This window comes from Marmota flaviventris, chromosome 8 (assembly GCF_047511675.1).
Source record: "Marmota flaviventris isolate mMarFla1 chromosome 8, mMarFla1.hap1, whole genome shotgun sequence".
Lineage (NCBI taxonomy): Eukaryota > Metazoa > Chordata > Mammalia > Rodentia > Sciuridae > Marmota > Marmota flaviventris.
In genome coordinates, this window is record NC_092505.1 from 46526560 (window position 1) to 46546012 (window position 19453).

Here is a 19453-nt window from a genome sequence, read left to right on the forward strand (position 1 = left end):
TTTGACCATGTGCCAAGGAATCAGAGAGACATCCAAGACCTGGAGTCGCCTCATCCTATTGGGCAGCAGGAAATAATTCTTGCAAATGAACTGACAAGGGCAAGGTCCCAGGGAAAGGGCTGAGTAGGACGGGATGGTGGTTACTGGGTGGGCCAGGAGGGCCGTGCAAGTTGTGCCTTAGGGGATAGTAAAAGTAGAAACTCTAAAATCCAAAGTTAGTATTCAGGTACAACGGTTAGCACTGGGATTTAAATTCAAAAGTTTCCAAATCGTGAAAGCCATGGGAAGATATTGTGGTGGTATGGGGTGATTGTGGATCAAAAAGCAAGAGAAAGAGTAAAGGGAGAGGACCCAAAATAATTTCCTAAAAGAGACTTACAGTATGGTTATATCCTGGCAAACCTATATAACATCAGTTGAAAACAATAAGTCAAAAATACATTTGATATGCTTAACCTGCAGAATATCACAGCTTAGCAGCATAGTTTACTATGTGGTTTATCTTCATGATTGACTGGCTGTCTGGGAACTCAGCTCGATGCTACTATTGCCCAACATTAAGGAAGTATCTTGCTGCCTATTGCTAGCCCAGGAAATTCTCAAAATTCAAAATCTGAAGATAGGGTTTCTACTGAATGAGTAACACCTCCACATGATTGACAAATCAAAAAATGGTAAGTCAACCCATTGCAATTCTAGGACTGTGTAAGTGATGGAGACTCATTTTTATATTATTGTTTTATATTGTTATTTGTATATTGTTTTATATTATTATTATTATTATTGTTATTATATGTTATATTATTATTTAGTTTCCCTCACTTGGTAGTAGGAAGTCACTTGGATTAATGGCTAAAGGTTGGGGCCACAGGAGTTAACTATGCAGGAAGCAGTAAACGAAGATACTATCTGATGTGTCTCTTCTCAGATCACTCCATCTCTGTTGTCTAAAGCCTTCATAGGCTGTAAGTGAGAAGTTCACATTAATTCCATTGGGAACTGAAGATCTTCCTTAGGTTACTAGAACATGCCACTTCACTTCCTTGTTCTCTACTGTTCTAGATACCTGACAGACTCTGGACATACCAGAGCACTCATTCTTAGTCTTATACTTTGTCCTCCTGCCTCTAGGCCCTTGATGTGTTATCCACATCCCTGATATCATTTAGCATCACTATACAAAAACTGAAAATCAGTCTTCTACTATCCTAGGCAAAAACTCTCTTTGTGTACTTGTCATTCCTGAGCAGTTAGTGGGAGAAGAGGAGCTGTTGGGAAAGCATCAGTAAAGCTGACTGCCCCTAAAAGGTGCATGCAAACAGAGGTGAGGACACAGTCCCACAGCCTGTCTCCTGAGGATGTCAGTGCTTCTTGAATCAACACAGATTAAGCATACCCTGAGCATTCAATATTCAGAAAGTTTTTTTGGGGCTCAGAGAACAATATCTCAAAGGGAAGACCTAAGCAAAAGCCTCAGAAGCTTTCTCTGTCTTCCAGGCTCTTAACCTTTCACCCTCTCTGGAGATAAGCCCTAGAAGCTAGAAGTCCTCTTGCCAAGGCAGGTCATGGAAACAAGTCCTTTTTGTCTAAAGCTAGTAAAAAAAACCTAAAAACATCACCCTGACTTCTCCTTCCTTTCTGTGTAAGAGTTGGCTGTAAATTCTGTGACCTACCTTGTTTAATTATAGGTGATGAGATTCCCATTCCATCAAGAGTCCTTCCCCATTTCCAGGACAAAGGAATGCTGCACAGAGAGTCCAAGAAACATCTTGGCAGGCCCAGCCCTGCTGCCCTTAGCCTATAGCTAAATCACACCTAATCATATCTCTACATGGGATCAACATTCTGTCAAACATAACAACAAAAATGAATGTTTCTCCTGGGTCTTTGATCAGAGGTCCCCATGTCTATGAAACTGTGAGCCAATAAATTTGTTATGGCTTTTTTGGGGAGTTTAATCTATTACTACTTTATTACAGCAGACTCAAATACTGAAACTGTGGGAGAAAAGTTTGAATTTCTCTCCACCTTCATGATTTAGAAAGAAGAGCTAACAGTGGTTATATAAGAAAATGTATAAATATTTTAAGAGACATAAGAAGGAAATAAAAATGGTGGGAAATAATAAGGGCCAATTTGCCGCAGTCTGGCTGGGCACAAATGCCGCAGTCTGGCTGGGCACACAATCACGAGCCACCACACAGCTTGTAGATTCAAACAGCAACTCTTTATTCCCGAACTCACATCAGCCGTCTACAATCACGTTCTGGGGAAATCCACGTTCTCTGCCCAAATCCACGTTCTCTGCCCAAATCCACATCCACTGGGCTTCTATCTCCAAAATATACTGTCTGAATCCCGTGAGAACTCAAGGGGAACTCAGGCAGCAGGATACGCCCTGTTCCCAGCAGGAATAATCTTAAACCTTAAACCTGGAACCTAAACTGGGAACGCCCTAAACAGGATTATCTTAAAACCGGGAACACCCTAATCTGCCTTGGTCCTTGAGCAAGGTCACCTACATACAATGTCGCTGCAACATGTCAGCAACATGGGGTACGCTGGCAAGGAAATTGTCATACCTACTTGGCTAATGGCTCCCAGCATCTCCCCCCTTCTGATTAATTAAACAACAAGCAATGTGGCTTAAGGACCGTGCCTGGTAGGTTGTCCAATTTAACATATGGTTCTTACCCGTCATCGGAAAACTGACCTTTAGGCGTCAGCCTCCTGTCTTAGGTTGATACCACTGCAATTGGATCATACCCGTCACTGACTACCGGTCCAGCATACAGCCATACTTGTGGATAGGTCTATGCACCAGTGGGGGGGTGAGGTTCTTTGCCTCACCTCTGTTGGCCCCCAAATTTGGCCTTGGTGCCAGTGGGGGAGTGAGGTTAATGTGGCTTATGGACCGTGCCTGGTAGGTTGTCCAATTCAACATATGGTTCTTACCCGTCATCGGAAAACTGACCTTTAGGCGTCAGCCTCCTGTCTTAGGTTGATACCACTGCAATTGGATCATACCCGTCACTGACTACCGGTCCAGCATAAGCCATTGGCCCCCAAATTTTAGACCATCACTAGCAGAAGGGAGGAGGATACAGAAATGCCACGACACCAAGCCAATTGACGGCTCCTTGGGAAAAAATTGCATCACTGGTGACACCATCAGCAAAGATATGTCAGCACTACCACAATTAACATGGGGTGCGCTGGCAAGGAAATAAAAATTGCATCACTAGTGACACCATCAGCAAAGATATGCCAGCATTACCACAATTCGCTGCACCAAACGATAGTTACATAGTCCAGGCAAGTTCTGCAAGCAGTTCAAAGCGGAGGAATCTATCAATATGTCCATTTCCTCCCAAAGTAAGTTTCCTCCCAAAGTAAGTTGACTCTTTGATTGAGCATTACTTGTTGAGTTCTTCACCGGCACTGGGATGGAGATAGGAATTCTGGCAATGATGCTAAAGAGACATTATCCTGAAAAGAATTATTAAATATAATGAAAAGGAAAGGTGAAAGTAAACAAACAGATCTGTTAACCTACTTTAAAAACAATCCTTAACAGCCTTTTACCTAATTTAAACTAGTAAACAAACAGATCTGTTAACCACCTTTAAAAACAATCCTTAACAGCTGTTTACCTAATTTAAATTAAACCATTTAAATCACGTGAATAAAAATAATAATAATTCGGATCCATTTTTTCATGAGCGCTCCTCATATAAGAAATATGGACATACGCACATACAGACATACAACACAAAACACAAGAGTGTACACAAACGTACAACACATAAGAAAATAGTAAATGCCTTGTAGCTTTACCTGGGTGAAATCTCCATTGCAATGTTTAAAAACTCCACAGTTAAAAAATAAAACTGATCAGAAAAACATTAACCTAGGTTTGTATGAGCTCAAAAAATAAAATAGAACCTTATGATGTGGAAAAATGCAATAATAAAATAGCTATTGAAAAAAGCATCCTGGTTAATCACTGTCGCAGATGTAAGAATGGCCAAGCTGGAGTTCTGGATATCAGCTGTTATGGATTTGAGTCAAATCATCTTCTTTTCGATCTGTAGAAACTGTTTTAGTTAATCTCTCTGGAATCCAAATGGGCTGCTGTTCTCCCTGTGGAAAAACACAAACAGACCCCCGACTCCAGACAATCACTGGGTCAGGACCTTTCCATTGTCCTGTTAGAATATCTTTCCAAAGTACTTTAGGCTTATGTACATTTTTTGGATACATATGCCTTTCCGCAGCACTAAGTCCTGATGAATCCAAATTTAAAAAGTTTAGAGTAAAAAGCGTTATTTTAAGTTTATCTTTGGGGGATATATACCCCCTTCCAATTCCCTCTTTTTGCTTTAATAAGTATGTTTTAATCTAATAGTTGTCTTAGCTTTTTGCATTTTCTACCTGAAATACCTTACTTGAATCCTATTATCTTCTCATTTTTTTTAAGCAATGCCTTTAAGATTAACTAAGCTTCTTTCCTCCATCATGAAGGCATTTTAACCACCTTCAATTTAACCTTTTAAAGCCTTTTAATTATCATCTATACTGTACTTTTAAATGTACTTTTTCACCACCTACAACTTCACTCTTTTAAACGAGGCTTAGATTTTGTTTAAATCGCTTCAATGTTAGTTTACATGGCTGCCCTTCAACCAAAGGCTTTTTTTTTTTTTTAAACTCCATTGAGAAGCTTTGTCTCAATCTGCCATGTACAAATACCTTTTTCTTCTTTCTTCCTTTCTCAAGCTTTTAAAGTAAGTCTAGTTTCCTCAAAATCTTTTTAAATGGCATTTTACAACTTTTTACTTTACCACACAGAGATTATCTCATCTAGAAACATTTCTTTCTCCTTTAACCTTTCATATTAAAATATATTTCCACATCTTGAATCTTTTTATATCTCTTTTTTAACTGTTAACCCTTTTTATAAATTTACATTCTGAAACAACTCTTATAAAATTTCTGATTTAGACAAATTACTCCACTTTAATAAGATGAAAGACTTTCATGTTTTTTATGATACTATAATACTATAATTGAAACCCAACTGAAAATTTTTCTACTCTTTGTATATAAATTACACGATAGAATCTTAACTCTTAGTAACCTTGTTTTAGCAAAGACACAGACACAAAGCAATATTAAACCTTTTTCCATTTACCAATTTATGAAAACACACATAATGTTTAAATATATTACCTTATGGAACTTAATAAGTAAAGAGTATTTGATTTCATATTTAGTGGTTGATTTAACACTTTACCTTTGTAAATTAATCAGATGTCTGTAAAAACCAAGATCTTAGACAAATGTAGTAAACAGAACTAGTCATCTCTTTCTTGAAGAAAAATCCTTCTACAGGATACCATGATGGTCCCATTGATATACTTAATAACTTGTCTTTAAAAAGCCATGGGCTACATTTTTGTATTGTATCAACATATGTCCTAACTGTTCTTGGTCTTACTGGGGTGCCTCCTTCCTCTAACAATTTATCTTGCTCGGAGGCGAACAACTTCAAACCTTGAGTCAACCATTTTCCCCAGTTTGCCTGAGAAAGTTCTAGGAACAGGCAACTTGAAATAAAAACAAAATAAATCAAAACAAGAGCATATTGTTTTTTGAATTGGTCACCCATTCTTTCGCTCTTCCTCAGGGGTGAGAAATTTCACTTACCTCTAAGCTTCAGAAGTTCCCCGTACGGGCCGCCAAATGCCGCAGTCTGGCTGGGCACAAATGCCGCAGTCTGGCTGGGCACACAATCACGAGCCACCACACAGCTTGTAGATTCAAACAGCAACTCTTTATTCCCGAACTCACACCAGCCGTCTACAATCACGTTCTGGGGAAATCCACGTTCTCTGCCCAAATCCACAAATCCACATCCACTGGGCTTCTATCTCCAAAATATACTGTCTGAATCCCGTGAGAACTCAAGGGGAACTCAGGCAGCAGGATACGCCCTATTCCCAGCAGGAATAATCTTAAACCTTAAACCTGGAACCTAAACTGGGAACGCCCTAAACAGGATTATCTTAAAACCGGGAACACCCTAATCTGCCTTGGTCCTTGAGCAAGGTCACCTACATACAATGTCGCTGCAACATGTCAGCAACATGGGGTACGCTGGCAAGGAAATTGTCATACCTACTTGGCTAATGGCTCCCAGCACCAATTGAATGTGCTTAAATAAACTCTAAATACTTCAGTACATGAGATGAAATCTAGTTCAGATGGATCCATTTTATTTACAATATAACAATAAGCATAAGGATCTATGTAGGATATAGGGCATTCAACAGAAAAGTTTCATGCCAGGATGGCTTCATGAGTTACCCAGCAACTCAAAGGGAGTAAAATGCTAACATTTTTCACCAGGTTTATTCCATCCTGGTTCACCCAAAGAAGTCTTGATGGCTTAACTGTGCTGTACCATGATGAACATCTTGTTTTTATAAGTGAAATAAGTTACAAAATGAGTAATGACATATGCCTTGCTGCTCAATTTGAGGTGTGAATTTGGATGAATGGTTCACTGAGTCATCTCTGAGATTTGGCTTAAATAAGACTCAAATTCTATAAGAGATAAGGTAAGATTATAAATTTTCCAGGGTCCCAAGCTCTCCCAAGCATTCTTCAAATTGGAGACATGAGTAATTTCTATCCTGAATTGATTCATGAGCCATCCAGGTAACACCTGCACCGATAGTGATTCTACCTCCATTTGCCCTCCAGAGTCAGGAAACTCATCAAACCAAACGACTTCCCTTTCAGACAGTTGAAATGTTAGAAAGTTCTTCAATAGTTGAGTACAATTTTCCTTCTCTCTTTTTGTATACTACCATCTAGTTATGCTTTCTGATCCCTTATAGAAAGATCAATCCTTTGGACCATCCTATTATTTAAGAAGCACCATCAAATTTATTCAGTCTCCTTTGTGTGTGTGTGTGTGTGTGTGTGTGTGTGTGCGCGCGCGCGCGCGCGCGCATGTGTATCTGTCTGTCTGTCTGTGTGGTACCAGAGATTGAACCCAGGGACACTCTATCACCAAGTCATACCTCCCACCCTTTTTATTTTTATTTTATTTTTTTAACTTTTGAGATAGGGTCTTACTAAATTGCTGAGGCTGGCCTTTAACTTGCCAACCTCCTGCCTTGGGCTTCCAAGTTGCTGGGATTACAGGCATGCACCACCATACCTGGCCTCAGTCTCCTTTTATAAAACCTAAAATACTCATTTCACCCTTCCTTTGATCATGCCTCATATGAGATGGTTGTCAATCTACCCATGAACCTCACTAACAGAAGCCTGGATGGGCTCCTCTGGATGGGCTAAAGTTTTCTTACATACCAATACTCAGGAGTAAACAACAAATCCAGGAGTAGGCTGTCCAGAATGACCACTAAGTTCCAGTCTAATACTATATAGTTCAGGTAATAAGGTGTTCAACTGAAAGCATTTTCACTCCAGTTTTGACTGCTGTCAGTAGACAATAAATTCCATATTCTAAAACAAAATGAGAGACCTACAATTAGAAGTAGCAAATACAGCATAGAACCAGTTTTGTTACATGTAGTGGACCAGCTAATCTCCACCCTCATTCCCCAGAAAACAAGTTACCTCCAAGAAAGCATTTAAGATTAGGAGAGAATTTTTAGAGGGAGTTATATGGTATATATGGACCACCATTTCCCTGTCGCCATGGAGGAGAGGGTGGGGATTCTCTTTTGGGGGGAGCTGGTACCCAGGATTGAACTCAGGGGTACTCAATTACTGAGTCACATCCCCAGCACTATTTTGTATTTTATTTAGAGACAGGGTCTCACTGAGTTGCTTAGCTCCTTGCTTTTTCTGAGGCTGACTTTGAACTTGCTATCCTCCTGCCTCAGCCTCCTGAGCCACAGGGATTACAGGCATGAGCCACTGTGCCCTGAGAGGGTGGAGATTATCATTCCTCACTTTAAACCCAAACAAAAGGATTTCAACTCAACTACTGTAAAAGCCTTGCATTTGTCCCTTGGGTCTGAAGAGACATAGCAGATTACTGTATAACTCTGGCCTAAGAAATCTAATGGGCAAGTGTTACAATAGGCATGTTGCTCTGAGGTTCACTGGATGGAGGAGAGGCTACAAGGGATTGGCCTGCATAAGAGTATAAAGAGTTACATTGTTGGAATGCAACTGTATCTTTGTGTCTTGAAAGGACTGAAAGAATTTATATTACTGAAAATGATGAAATAAAGTAATTCAGTTTGTCCTAGATTTTATCAAAGGGGCAGGAAAAGAATTGGCCCAAGTTAAATAAATTTGAAAGAACAATAGGAGATAAAAATAAAAGTTGCTTTACAATCAGACTTTTTGTTTCTTGTATATTAAATTTACTAAGTTGTTTTAAATAAATACAGATAGAAATATATTTACATAAATACCCATGCAAATGTGTGCGTGTGTGTGTGTGTGTGTGTGTGCCACATATGTAAAGGAGCAAGCTTGTGATATAAAAGTCATAAGAGCTAAAATTTATTGATTTTATTATGTTTTATTAACTGTATTAAGCTTTTACAAAATGTTAGTTATTTTCAACATAATTTTATGACAAAGTTCATAATTCCCACTTTTTCAACCTAGATTTTACATTTAATTTTAAATTATATCATACTTGAATACAGCAGCACAATCCACAAGCATATATAAAACATGAATTTGGGAATATCAAGTAGCTTGCTCAAAATCTGACAAATATTAATTGGCTTAGTTTGAACTCAGATCTGTCTGACTCTGAGGCCCAACCTTTTAGCCAATGATTTATTTTGCCATTAGTTATAGCCATAATTGACTTTGACAATAGCAACTGATTTTCCTGTGCAGAGTTTTCCAATGACCAGTGGACATTTAAAGGAGAGAGAAGATTATTCATAAGATGTGATATAAGTTAGTTTACTCTAAGAACTTGCATTATCATAATGAACATAGAAGGAACATTTTGTGAGACTAGCGGGAACAACAAATTTAAGACAAAATATCTTGTTGTTTTTCTCAACTGAAAATGCAAGGCTGCTTCCACCTGCAGACCAAATGGACAATTGCAGCTTTTCCAGTTCTACACTGACTTCCTTTCACTGACTAACAGCCAAGGTGGTAGGCTGAGGGCTTCACTTGTGTGATCAACAGGTGGCTCTAACACGTCAGCCAGGAGGCATGCAAACAGTGGGAGAGTGAAAATTCAGTGAGCTGACTGAAACATTTGTCTTAGGGATCTTGCCGAACATATAGCTCTGAAGTTGCAAAGATTATCCTGCCGTTTCTGTCAGCCTAAGATGCATCTGGGGCCTCTGGATGTGTCAGAGAGAACCCAATATGCTTCCTCTTCTGTCAAATGGGACTGTGGGGATTAGGTTCAATTTAATATGTGTCTTTTGAGAGCATAACATGTGCCAGGCATAATTTTTAAGCATGTGGGATGCACTGGTGAACCAAAAACTGATTTCTGTTTTCATGAAGCTTAGAAGAGATTGTGCATTTGTAAATATTTTGTGAACCCTATTGAGCCACATGCATGGTGATAATTGTACTCTGTGTTTACAAAATAAATTGGGGGTCTCTGCATATTTCCAATGAATTATGATTGAGAATGGTGCTAGAACTTGAGGCTGCTGTTAGATATACCTGGATGGAGTTCTTCACCTTCCCTCAGTGCCTTGCTTTGGTCCACTCACTGGAGAGTAAACTGAAGGATGGGTTTTAAGCCTTCCACCTTTTATTTTCTCAGTGATCCCAGGACCTAGAATAATATACAGTCAGAGTAGGCCAGCTGGATGAAAGGGAACTAAACTGTGATTGAGTTGGAAATGCTAAATATTCAAATCTAGAACACAGCAGAGGGCTGGGCATGGTGGCCGCACACCTGTCATCCCCTTGGCTCGGGAGGCTGAGGCAGGAGGATCTCGAGTTCAAAGCCAGCCTCAGCAACTTAGTGAGGCACTTAGGAACTCACTGATATCCTGTCTCTAATATAAATAAATAAATAAATAGATAGATAAATAAATAAAAATTTTAAAAGGGCTAGAGATGTAGTTCAGTGGTTAAGCACCCCCTGAGTTCAATTCCCAGTACCAAAAAAAAAAAAAAAAAAAGCTAAAACATAGCAGAATAGCAGAGGCAGCAGAGATTTTTTTCTAGACAGAAGAATGATTTATTCTGCATTGGCATCTTTATAGTTGCCCACACATTGCCCTTTTCTTACAAGTAATCATGTCCCACCCAAGTCTTTGCTATTCTGTAAGTTTGCATGACTCCATTGTGACATCTTCTTTAATATTTTATCTTCACCCACAGAAATTAACATTTAAGTATGGCCATCTTATATTATTCTCTTAAAGTAGCTACATTCAATTCAGGAGCAGTTCTATTGTCACCCACACCCACAAACAATGTCTAGTAAATATTGAGAGTACGATATGTAAATTATAGTCTACTATTTTTCTTCTGGAAGAATCTCTGAATTCCAGAAATACATGTATATATGTGCGTGTTTGCATGAGAGAATGCTCAGTGCTTTTTTCATTACTCCTCTCAATCAGGCTCTAATATTTGTTTTGGGGATCTACTATTGGTGATAGGTAGGAAAAACATTAATACTTAATTGCAATTCTGATATCACCTTTCCTACAGTTTATTTATGATCTGTAGTATATAACTTAAAAGTAGTAGCTTGTTGGCTTTTCATTTCTTTCTCTGAACTAGTCTCAAGCATGATCATCTGTCTCAGAAGAAGCTTATACCAAGCATATGTAAAACATGAATTCTGGCCTCCGCTCTGAGTTTCCTGAATCTGGTTCTCTGGTTCTGGAGCTCCCTGGTCTGTATTTATAACAAGTGGCTTGTTATACTGGAGATTCCGGTGTTCACTCAAGCTTAAGAACCACTGCCCTGGGGTGCTTAGCAGCCAAATCCAGGACTTTCCTGTAATGGGCATGTGTTTTTGGAACTGGTTTGCTCCATCAGATCAATAGAGCATGAACATTTCAAATGTTAGGGCATAAGATTCACTTGTGACTCATCAAACACCATGTGTTTGTTGTAGATGCCTTACATAGATAGGTGATTACATTCTTTGGATAAGCACTTAAAAAACTAAGAATGATTTTTTCCAACTGTTAAGTAAAATCAAACAAAAGGCATATAGGACTAGGGATGTAGCATAGTGGTAGAAAGCGTACCTAGTATGTGTAAGACCTTGAGTTTAACCCCCAGAACTGCACATTAGAAAAAAAAAAGATTGTTTTAAAAAACTTCTTTGTCTTCTTAATTTTCTTTTTTAATTGAAAGAACTAAAATCAGCATACTACAGTGATACATTCATACCAATGTTTACAGCAGCGCAATCCACAGTAGATTATCATGGAACCAGCCTAAGTGGCCCCATCAATAGATGAATGGATAAAAAAAAATGTCATATGTCTACACAATGGAGTTGCATTTGGTCATAAAGAAGAATGAAATCATGTCACTTGCTAGTAAATGGAACTGGAGAACATGTGCTAAGTGAAATAAAGCAGACTCAGACAGTCAAGAGTCTAAAGTTTTCTCTCACATGATGAAGTTAGAGAGAAAAAAGGAATAAGAAAAGGGATCTAGCAAAAATAGAAGGAAGAGCATTAGAGGAGAAGCAGGGGGCTAAGACAGAGAGGGAAGAAGGAGGGAAATGGGAAGAACATAGTTGAACAAAGTTGACCAAATTATGCTACATGCTTGTAGGAATGCATCACCATGTATTTTGGTTTTATATATAACTATAACGCACCAATTAAAATATATAAATGGAAAAACAATAGAGTACATACAGAAAGGGGATCAGGAGGGGAGAGGAGGAGAGAGAGAAGGAGAGTACCAGGGATGGACATGGAAAAAACTATTGCACACTTATTTATATATCAAAATGAACCCCACTTTATGTAGAGCTACAATGCACTAAAAGGGCATCTGTAATGAACCTCAAAATTTAGTGATCACTACTGTTAAGGTTTATATTGTCATTTATAACAATTATTAGTCTCCTATTCTAAATATAGCTTCTAACCTAGATTTTACATTTAATTTTAAATTGTATCATGCTTGAATAAAATGAATGAAAGTTGGAAACAACAACATTTAGTCACAAAAGTTTATTATTTTAGTATATTCTTGAAGGATTTTTTTTAATCAATACTTATTTTAGCTTTTTAGCCTCTAACCTTAAGCACTATGACCAAATCACAATTGAGTGGGGGGAAGAAAAGTAATCTCTTTGTGAGCTGTTACTGAAATAATTATCTCAGCAACTGATTCTTTTTAGAGTAATGACATCTGTGGAAGCCTTTCCTCTGTCCTTTCTTCTTTTTCTTTCATTGTCTCATATTAAGAACCATATGAAAATATATTTTATTAATATCACTCAAAATGTTATTTTAGTAGACAGAAATCTAAAATGATGATATGTGATCTTTTTCAGTTTTTTTAAAATTGATAATGGCTACATGGATTTTATACCCATTTAAGTCTACCCACTCAAATATAGGTGAAATGTAGGTGAAACTCCAGTTACCTCTTCAATTATAAAAAACAAATACTTTTCCTAATCAGACAGTTTTTTTCCCCTTTTCATTAGACACATTTTTCAAACATCAGTCCATGGAGAAAGAATAATAACATAATAAATGCTTGGCCATGTTAACATTTAAAACTTAGCTATTTTTATTTTTATTTTTTTAGAAAAATTGCTAGATAATCTTTTAATGGGAATTATAAAATTAAAATCTTTTGCAACAGACTTTTAGGAAACAAATAATTAACTCTTAATTAAAAACCTTTATATGGATGATGCCTTATTTTGCAACATCAATACATGAACAAATTTTAAATATAATTTGTCTAAGATATTTGAAAGAGGGGAAAAAAGAGCCTGATTTTATTTGGTATTTCTAAATCAGAATTTATTCCCTACCCTTTCAAAGGCTAAGTTGAGAGGTCTGACTCAAATGGAGAAGAAACAGTGAATGGGACAAAGCGTGCAAGAGAACAAGAGAGAGACCATCTTCTGCCTGCTTTAAATAGCTTTTGGTAACAATTCCGAGGCCACTTTTCTTTTCTGGGACTCACAGCTTCAAAAAATAGCCGATTTTGAAATGTTTCTAAGGAACAGATTCATGAATAAAAAGAACATATGCATCCAACATATAAACTTTACCACAATTCTGCATATCAAGCAGATTACTAACTTCAAAAAGATATGAAGAGTGAGGGAAAGCCTGAATTATAGAAAAGTCAAATATCTTTGGTGAAAGAATAGAATTAATAAAATCAACAAAGACTCTCATAGCACAACAGCATTATATATTAACCCACAAAGAGGAAAAGTAGTGGTCATTTTAAAGGCCTATTCATCAGATCAAAAGGATATTCAAAACCCTCTCTTCTAGCTCTTTGGAAATACATACTATATTGTTAACTATAGCTACCCTGTAGTGCAGTAGGATACTAGAACTTATTCCTACCATTTGTAACTTGTACTCATTATCTAAACTCTCCCTAATCCTCCTGTACATTTCCCTGTCCCTGGTAAGCACCATTCTACTTTATACTTCTTCAAGGTCAACCTCTTTTAGGTTCCATTAAAACATGTGAAGTGAGATCATGGGGTACTTGTCTTTCTGTGCCTGGTTTATTTCACTTAACACAATGGTCTCCAGTTTCATGTATGTTGCTGCAAATGACAGGATGTTGTGCTTTTATAGCAGACTAGTATGTCTTTGTGTACAATATCACATCTTATCCATTCATCAACTGACAGACATGTACATTGTTTCCATTTCTTGGCTCTAGTGAATAGAGACCTAATAGATAAGGATGAGTGCCTACTGATTTAGTTTCCCCTGGATATATATACCCAGTAGTGAGTTCACTGGAATATATAGTTCTATTTTTAGTTTTTTGAGGAACCTCATACTGTTTCCATAATGACTGTAATAATTTATAAATAAACACTTTAATCCAGACAGCTCTGAGAGTATAATCTTGCTCTGAAACTCTGTAGACAGAGAGCTTTGGGGATGCAGTTTCTCTAAAATGAAGGGATTAATATCTCTTCATAAGATGCTTATGAAGATTAAATGATATCATGTTTGCAAATAATTTAGAATGGCTTCACTAACATGTTTAAAAATTAAGGAAATAGTAAACCATTGAAAATACACCCCCCCACACACACACATGCCTGCATAAGGATGTGGATTCATAATATGCTAGGGGTGGTATGGGAGGATTAAATGAACTCTAGATAGGGCAAAGGGGAAATGGGGAGGGAGTGGAAAGGAGGGATATAGGGGTAAGAAAAATGGTGAAATGCAATGGTCATCATTACCCCAAGTACATGTATGAAGACACGAAGGATGTGACTCTACTTTGTGTACAACCAGAGATATGAAAAATTGTGCTCTATATGTGTAATAAGTATTGTAATGCATTCTGTTGTCATATATAACAAATTAAAATTAAAAAATAAAAATAGCATTAAAAAAGAGCATATTTTATATTAAGCAAGCATTGTAAAAAATATTGCATTTTTTACTTGTTGCAAATTGATTGTATTAAAAAAACTAATTTTATGTTTTATTTTACTTTTTGTTTTGTTTCTTTCACATGTGTGTGTTTTATCCCTTTAATTTATAAAACATCTGGAAGTAACTCATATTGCACTCCATAAATATGCATAAATATTATGTGTCAATTGAAAATTTAAGTATTTTATATGCACATTTTTTCCCCCAGTTTCTGATGCTAAAAGGTTGGGATCCTTTCTTTGCTTGCTACCCAGGTGCTAGAAATCCTTCATGGGGCTTTTCTGCCCAGCACTTTGGAATGCAAACTCCCTTGAGCAAGCACTTGTTTAGCATAATTTCACCTGGGTCCTGTCTAAGGGAGTCAGCGAATATTAAAATAGTCCTAACAATAAAATAGCACTCGGTCAACTGTGAAGCCTTCTTCTAAGGGGGAGGAGAATAGCTCACTTTCCCTGAAGGTCCTAAGAAAGATCAATTTACAGGCTCCAGTATGGGGTGGGACCTGCCTCCTTTCCTCCATCTTGGTACTGACACATGCCTCTGGTGACCATCCTTTTGCATCAGAGCACAGTCTGGGCAGGAACGTTACCAGGGCTCCCTCTCTCCCCCATCCAAAATGTACACAGTCCTTTTTCTGACCTGGCTTGTGATTGGAGGCTGTTTGCTTTGGATTATAACCTCCAGGACCCCTCTGTCGGTTACAGCCTGTTTCTATTATTCTTAATAAAACTTAAGGCACCTGCAGTGGGGTGTGAAGAAAAGTAAAAGACCTGCATTTTCTCATCTACAGGTACCAGAAGCAGAAGGCCAATAGCAATCCAGGCATCTGAGTAGGCCCAAAGCTGGCATCTGCCCATGTGTCCCTTCCGGATAGACTATTCACCACCATGAAGGATCTTCTTCAGTATGTCGCCTGTTTCTTTGCCTTTTTCTCCACTGGATTTTTGATTGTGGCCACCTGGACAGACTGTTGGATGGTGAATGCGGATGACTCTCTGGAGGTAAGAAGTCTGCACCTTCTTTTTTGACCCCCATTGTAAATTTCCTCCCAGCCCCACTGCCATATGTAAACCTCAGTACACTTCCTAGGATTAATAGCAAAGATAGCCACCAGGGGCAGAGTTATGACCTTAAATCTTTACATTATTAGTTCATTTAATCCTCACACTAATTTTCAAGGTAGAAACAGCTGTCATCCCATTTTACAGATGAAGTAACTTCATAATCCCTATTTTTCATAAGGTGAAATTCAATAAAGTATAATTCCATCATTCCTGGCAGAGTCCTCCAGAAATTCACCTCTTCCATTGCTACACGCACCAAACTGAACAATGTTCCAGTAACAGCCTTTTTGTTAGACTCGATGACAGCATTAAGGGAACTTAATAGATTTTCTAAAGTGGTGCTAATAATCTAAGACATCAAGTAGTCCAACTCAAGGCATATAAAACCTCCCCACTTGGTAGACAATAGGAAAATGTCATTTTATTGAATTTCCAAGCTGAATAAAACATTCCAGAGGAAAGTTTTCCACAGGGACTTAGAAAATATCCTTTCTTAAATATGAGAACTGCCTGTTATGCAAGAGAGGAGGAAGTTCACATTTGAAGATTTTATTTTTCTCACTGATGAAGCTCAGAAAGAAGTACATTTGAAGTTCAAAAGTATTTTCTGTGGCCATAGGAATCTGAGAATTGTAGAACTGAGCAAAAGCCTAATCTTTGGCATCAGCAGCTATTCATTAGTAAGCTTTAGGAAAGTGTGGGTAAGAGAAATAAACGATGTATCAGGAACTCAAAGAATCTACAGCGACACAATTTGCCTTTTTATGTACATCCTGGAGGGAACAATTTATCCTAACAAATGCTGTACTGTCATTTCTGCAAAGTTTAGGAAAGATACTAAAGAGCACGTTGGTATGTTTTTTTTTTCTTCTAATATTATTTATTAGACTCTCAAGTTGGAGTTAGAAATGGAAAGTAATTATCTTTCTATTTTGGTGTGCATTATTTTTGCTGTTTATTTGTTCTTGCTTTTAATTTTCTTCTGACATCTACATGACATTTCAAAACCAGTGGAGTTATAAATAACTCCTTAGTGCTAGAAAATTATATTTCTAAAATCAGTGATAGAATTGAACTACCATAAAGGATGTCTCCTTTAAAGTGAGTCCAGTGATATATTTTATCTGGCAGTGAATGAAAAATAAAAGCCTTTTAGAGACTGCTGGGGGAAAAGTGCAGATAAAACATTCTACTGCCATTAGTTTGCCATTATCCAGACTGCCAATAGTAAGTGATCAACAGAGAAATATGCTGGACTTGAGCATACTTACAACTGCACTCTTACAAAATGATTTTAAAATACACAAAATCACATCCAAAGACATCGTGACAGTATTTTCTGAAACAATTTGAAAGGCTTTCTGCTTAAGGTGACAGAGTTTCTAACTTTACTTATTAAGAAATAGAGTTTTAGGCAAGGTAAGAGTCAAGACTTGTCAGAGAAAGATTGGGAATCCTGGCTTTTAAAGGCCTTCTTCCTTTTATTTCAGTACATCCAACAGATTTACCATCTTCCTTGTATAAGAACACACCTAATTAAAATTAATAGAACAAGTAGTCCAGGTCATTCACCTAAAGTAAATCCTCACTAACATTGAGCAAGAGTCAGTGAGTATTTCATAGTTCTCTGTTATCAAAAATGGAAGATTGAAGTCTTTATATGTAAGGAAGAACCCTATTTCAAGTGAGGCCCCCTTCTGTTTCAATGATCTCTTGTCAATATTTTTGAAGGGACAGGAATCTGTCATACTAGCCATTTCTTCATTGGGCCAGGATACGAAATCATCATTTTACCCACAAATTTGGAAGTTCTGATTCTCACTGACTCAATTATACCACTCTTTCTCCTTTATATATCACTGTGGTCCATCCTAATAGCTCACTTTAAGCCACAAAAGTGAACACAATAAAAATGTTAAGGAAGAAAAGAAGAATACCTGTGAAAATGTGAGAAGTATTAGAGAGTCATAGCTTTGTTAATATTTTAGGATGATATAAGCATGAGAGTTAGAAAATGGGTTTTATGTTTCAATTCAACTTACAAATATAAAAAGCATATGTCATATGAAAGTTACTGGACTAATCCTATAAGGGAAGGCAAAGAAAAGGCAAGAATGGGGTCCTGCCTTCCCGCGGTGTACATTGAAGGTGGAAGAAAGGGACATGCAAGTATAATAAAACACATTGGTTAATTCATATTTTGAGAAAAAAAATGAACAAAGCACTACTGGAATAGATATGATAGTGCGATTATTTCCTATTAGGGACACTGAAGCCTGTCTCATCAAAGAAGAGGTTTTGAGCAAGGGTTCCCAAAGACGCAAAGGATTTCAAAAGGTAGCAATGGCAGCAGGGGCCTTCTAGATGAGAGGACAATGTGGCAAAAATACAGAGTGAGGAAAAGCTCAAGGCTCGTTAGAGGATTAAGATGAGTAACATGAAGCAAGGGGCTGAAAGAGCTCAAATATTCTTTGGTCTTACTACAGTGTACCTGCCTTGAAGAGTGAATGTTCTTTGTATTAAATGTTTGAACAATTAAAAAAGCACCCAGGATTGTGCTGTGCACAGCCCTAAATCACGGATCCAAGGCCCTACAGCTAAAATCCTGCTCTTACATCAAGGTTCACTGTGTTTCTGGAAAGACCATTGTGGTGAAGAGAACTTGGGCCTGAGATTTTTCAAGGCTGTGTTCATGTCCCATATTAACTGCCTTCTACTGTGATGAGCTCTTGTCTGCTGTTCCTGTCTGTAGTTCACTGCAGCTCATATTCTTTAATTGTAAAATTAAACTCACATGTTCCTAGGGTTCTTTTTGGTCTTTGCTGTCTTTAACATCAGACTTCCTGACTCTGTCTGCAACCCCAGAAAGATGGCTGGTCACTGGACAAGTGGTTCCTGAAGTTCCCTAGACACTTCCATTAGGAACCTAATGGGAATATTCTCTGTTTCGCTCTTGCTCCACATACCCTTCCTCCAATCGTTTTTTTTCTCCCTTTCTCCCATTTTTAATTTTTTTCCTTCCTTCCTTTTTTCTTTCCTTTCTTCTTCTTCCTTTAACCTCTTCCTCTTCTTTCCTTTACCCTTTCTCCTTCCCTCCACTTTCTGTTTCTCCTTCCGTTTATTTCTCGGTTATCTTTTTATCCCTTTCTCCTTCACCTCTTAATCTCCCCTTTCTCGGCCACCCTCTACAGTCTATCTTCTTTCATTCCACAAATGCTCCTGAACTTTTGCCATTTACTGTAACAGGTACAAAATTATGGGGCTTCGAACATCCTTAGGTTACACCCAGTGTAGCAAAGGACAAAGACAGGTGAACTGATAGTTACAGTATGGTGTGGCAAGTCCTGCAATAATGAATAACCCTGAGTGGGCAGCTCGCTCAGTCTTGATATATCAGTGAATTCTGCTCAAAAGAAAAAAAAAAAAACATCTAAACTGGACTTGAAAACCAGGCAAAAGTGCCAGGAGAAGTAGAGGGTGATCCAATCAAAACAAATGGTATGCACAGAGATCCAGATACAAAAGCACTGTATGTTTGTGATTGTATGTATTTCAGCATGGTAAGAGAGGAAAATAAAATACAGGGTCTGGGTTATCAAGGACTGTATGTGTCGTGTATACTATAGATCTTATTCTACAGACAAGGGTGTTTCACTGTAAGAAAACGTGTAGGTGCCCTTTATAGAGATAAAGCATGCTTTTATTTATGAGTAATGATTGGAAACAGTAAAGTGAAATATGAGGAGACTAGGAAAATTT

The 19453-nt window shown here is 37.7% G+C and overlaps 1 protein-coding gene across 1 annotated transcript in view; it reads left to right on the top strand.

Moving 5' to 3' along the window:
- Positions 1-19453, top strand: part of Cldn16 (claudin 16) — a 94216-nt gene that overhangs the window by 58489 nt on the left and 16274 nt on the right. Inside the window, exon 3 of the mRNA XM_027951496.3 lies at positions 15421-15631. Coding sequence (XP_027807297.2) covers positions 15518-15631 — 114 coding nt within the window. The 5' untranslated portion in view covers positions 15421-15517. The remainder of the gene's footprint in view (positions 1-15420; positions 15632-19453) is intronic.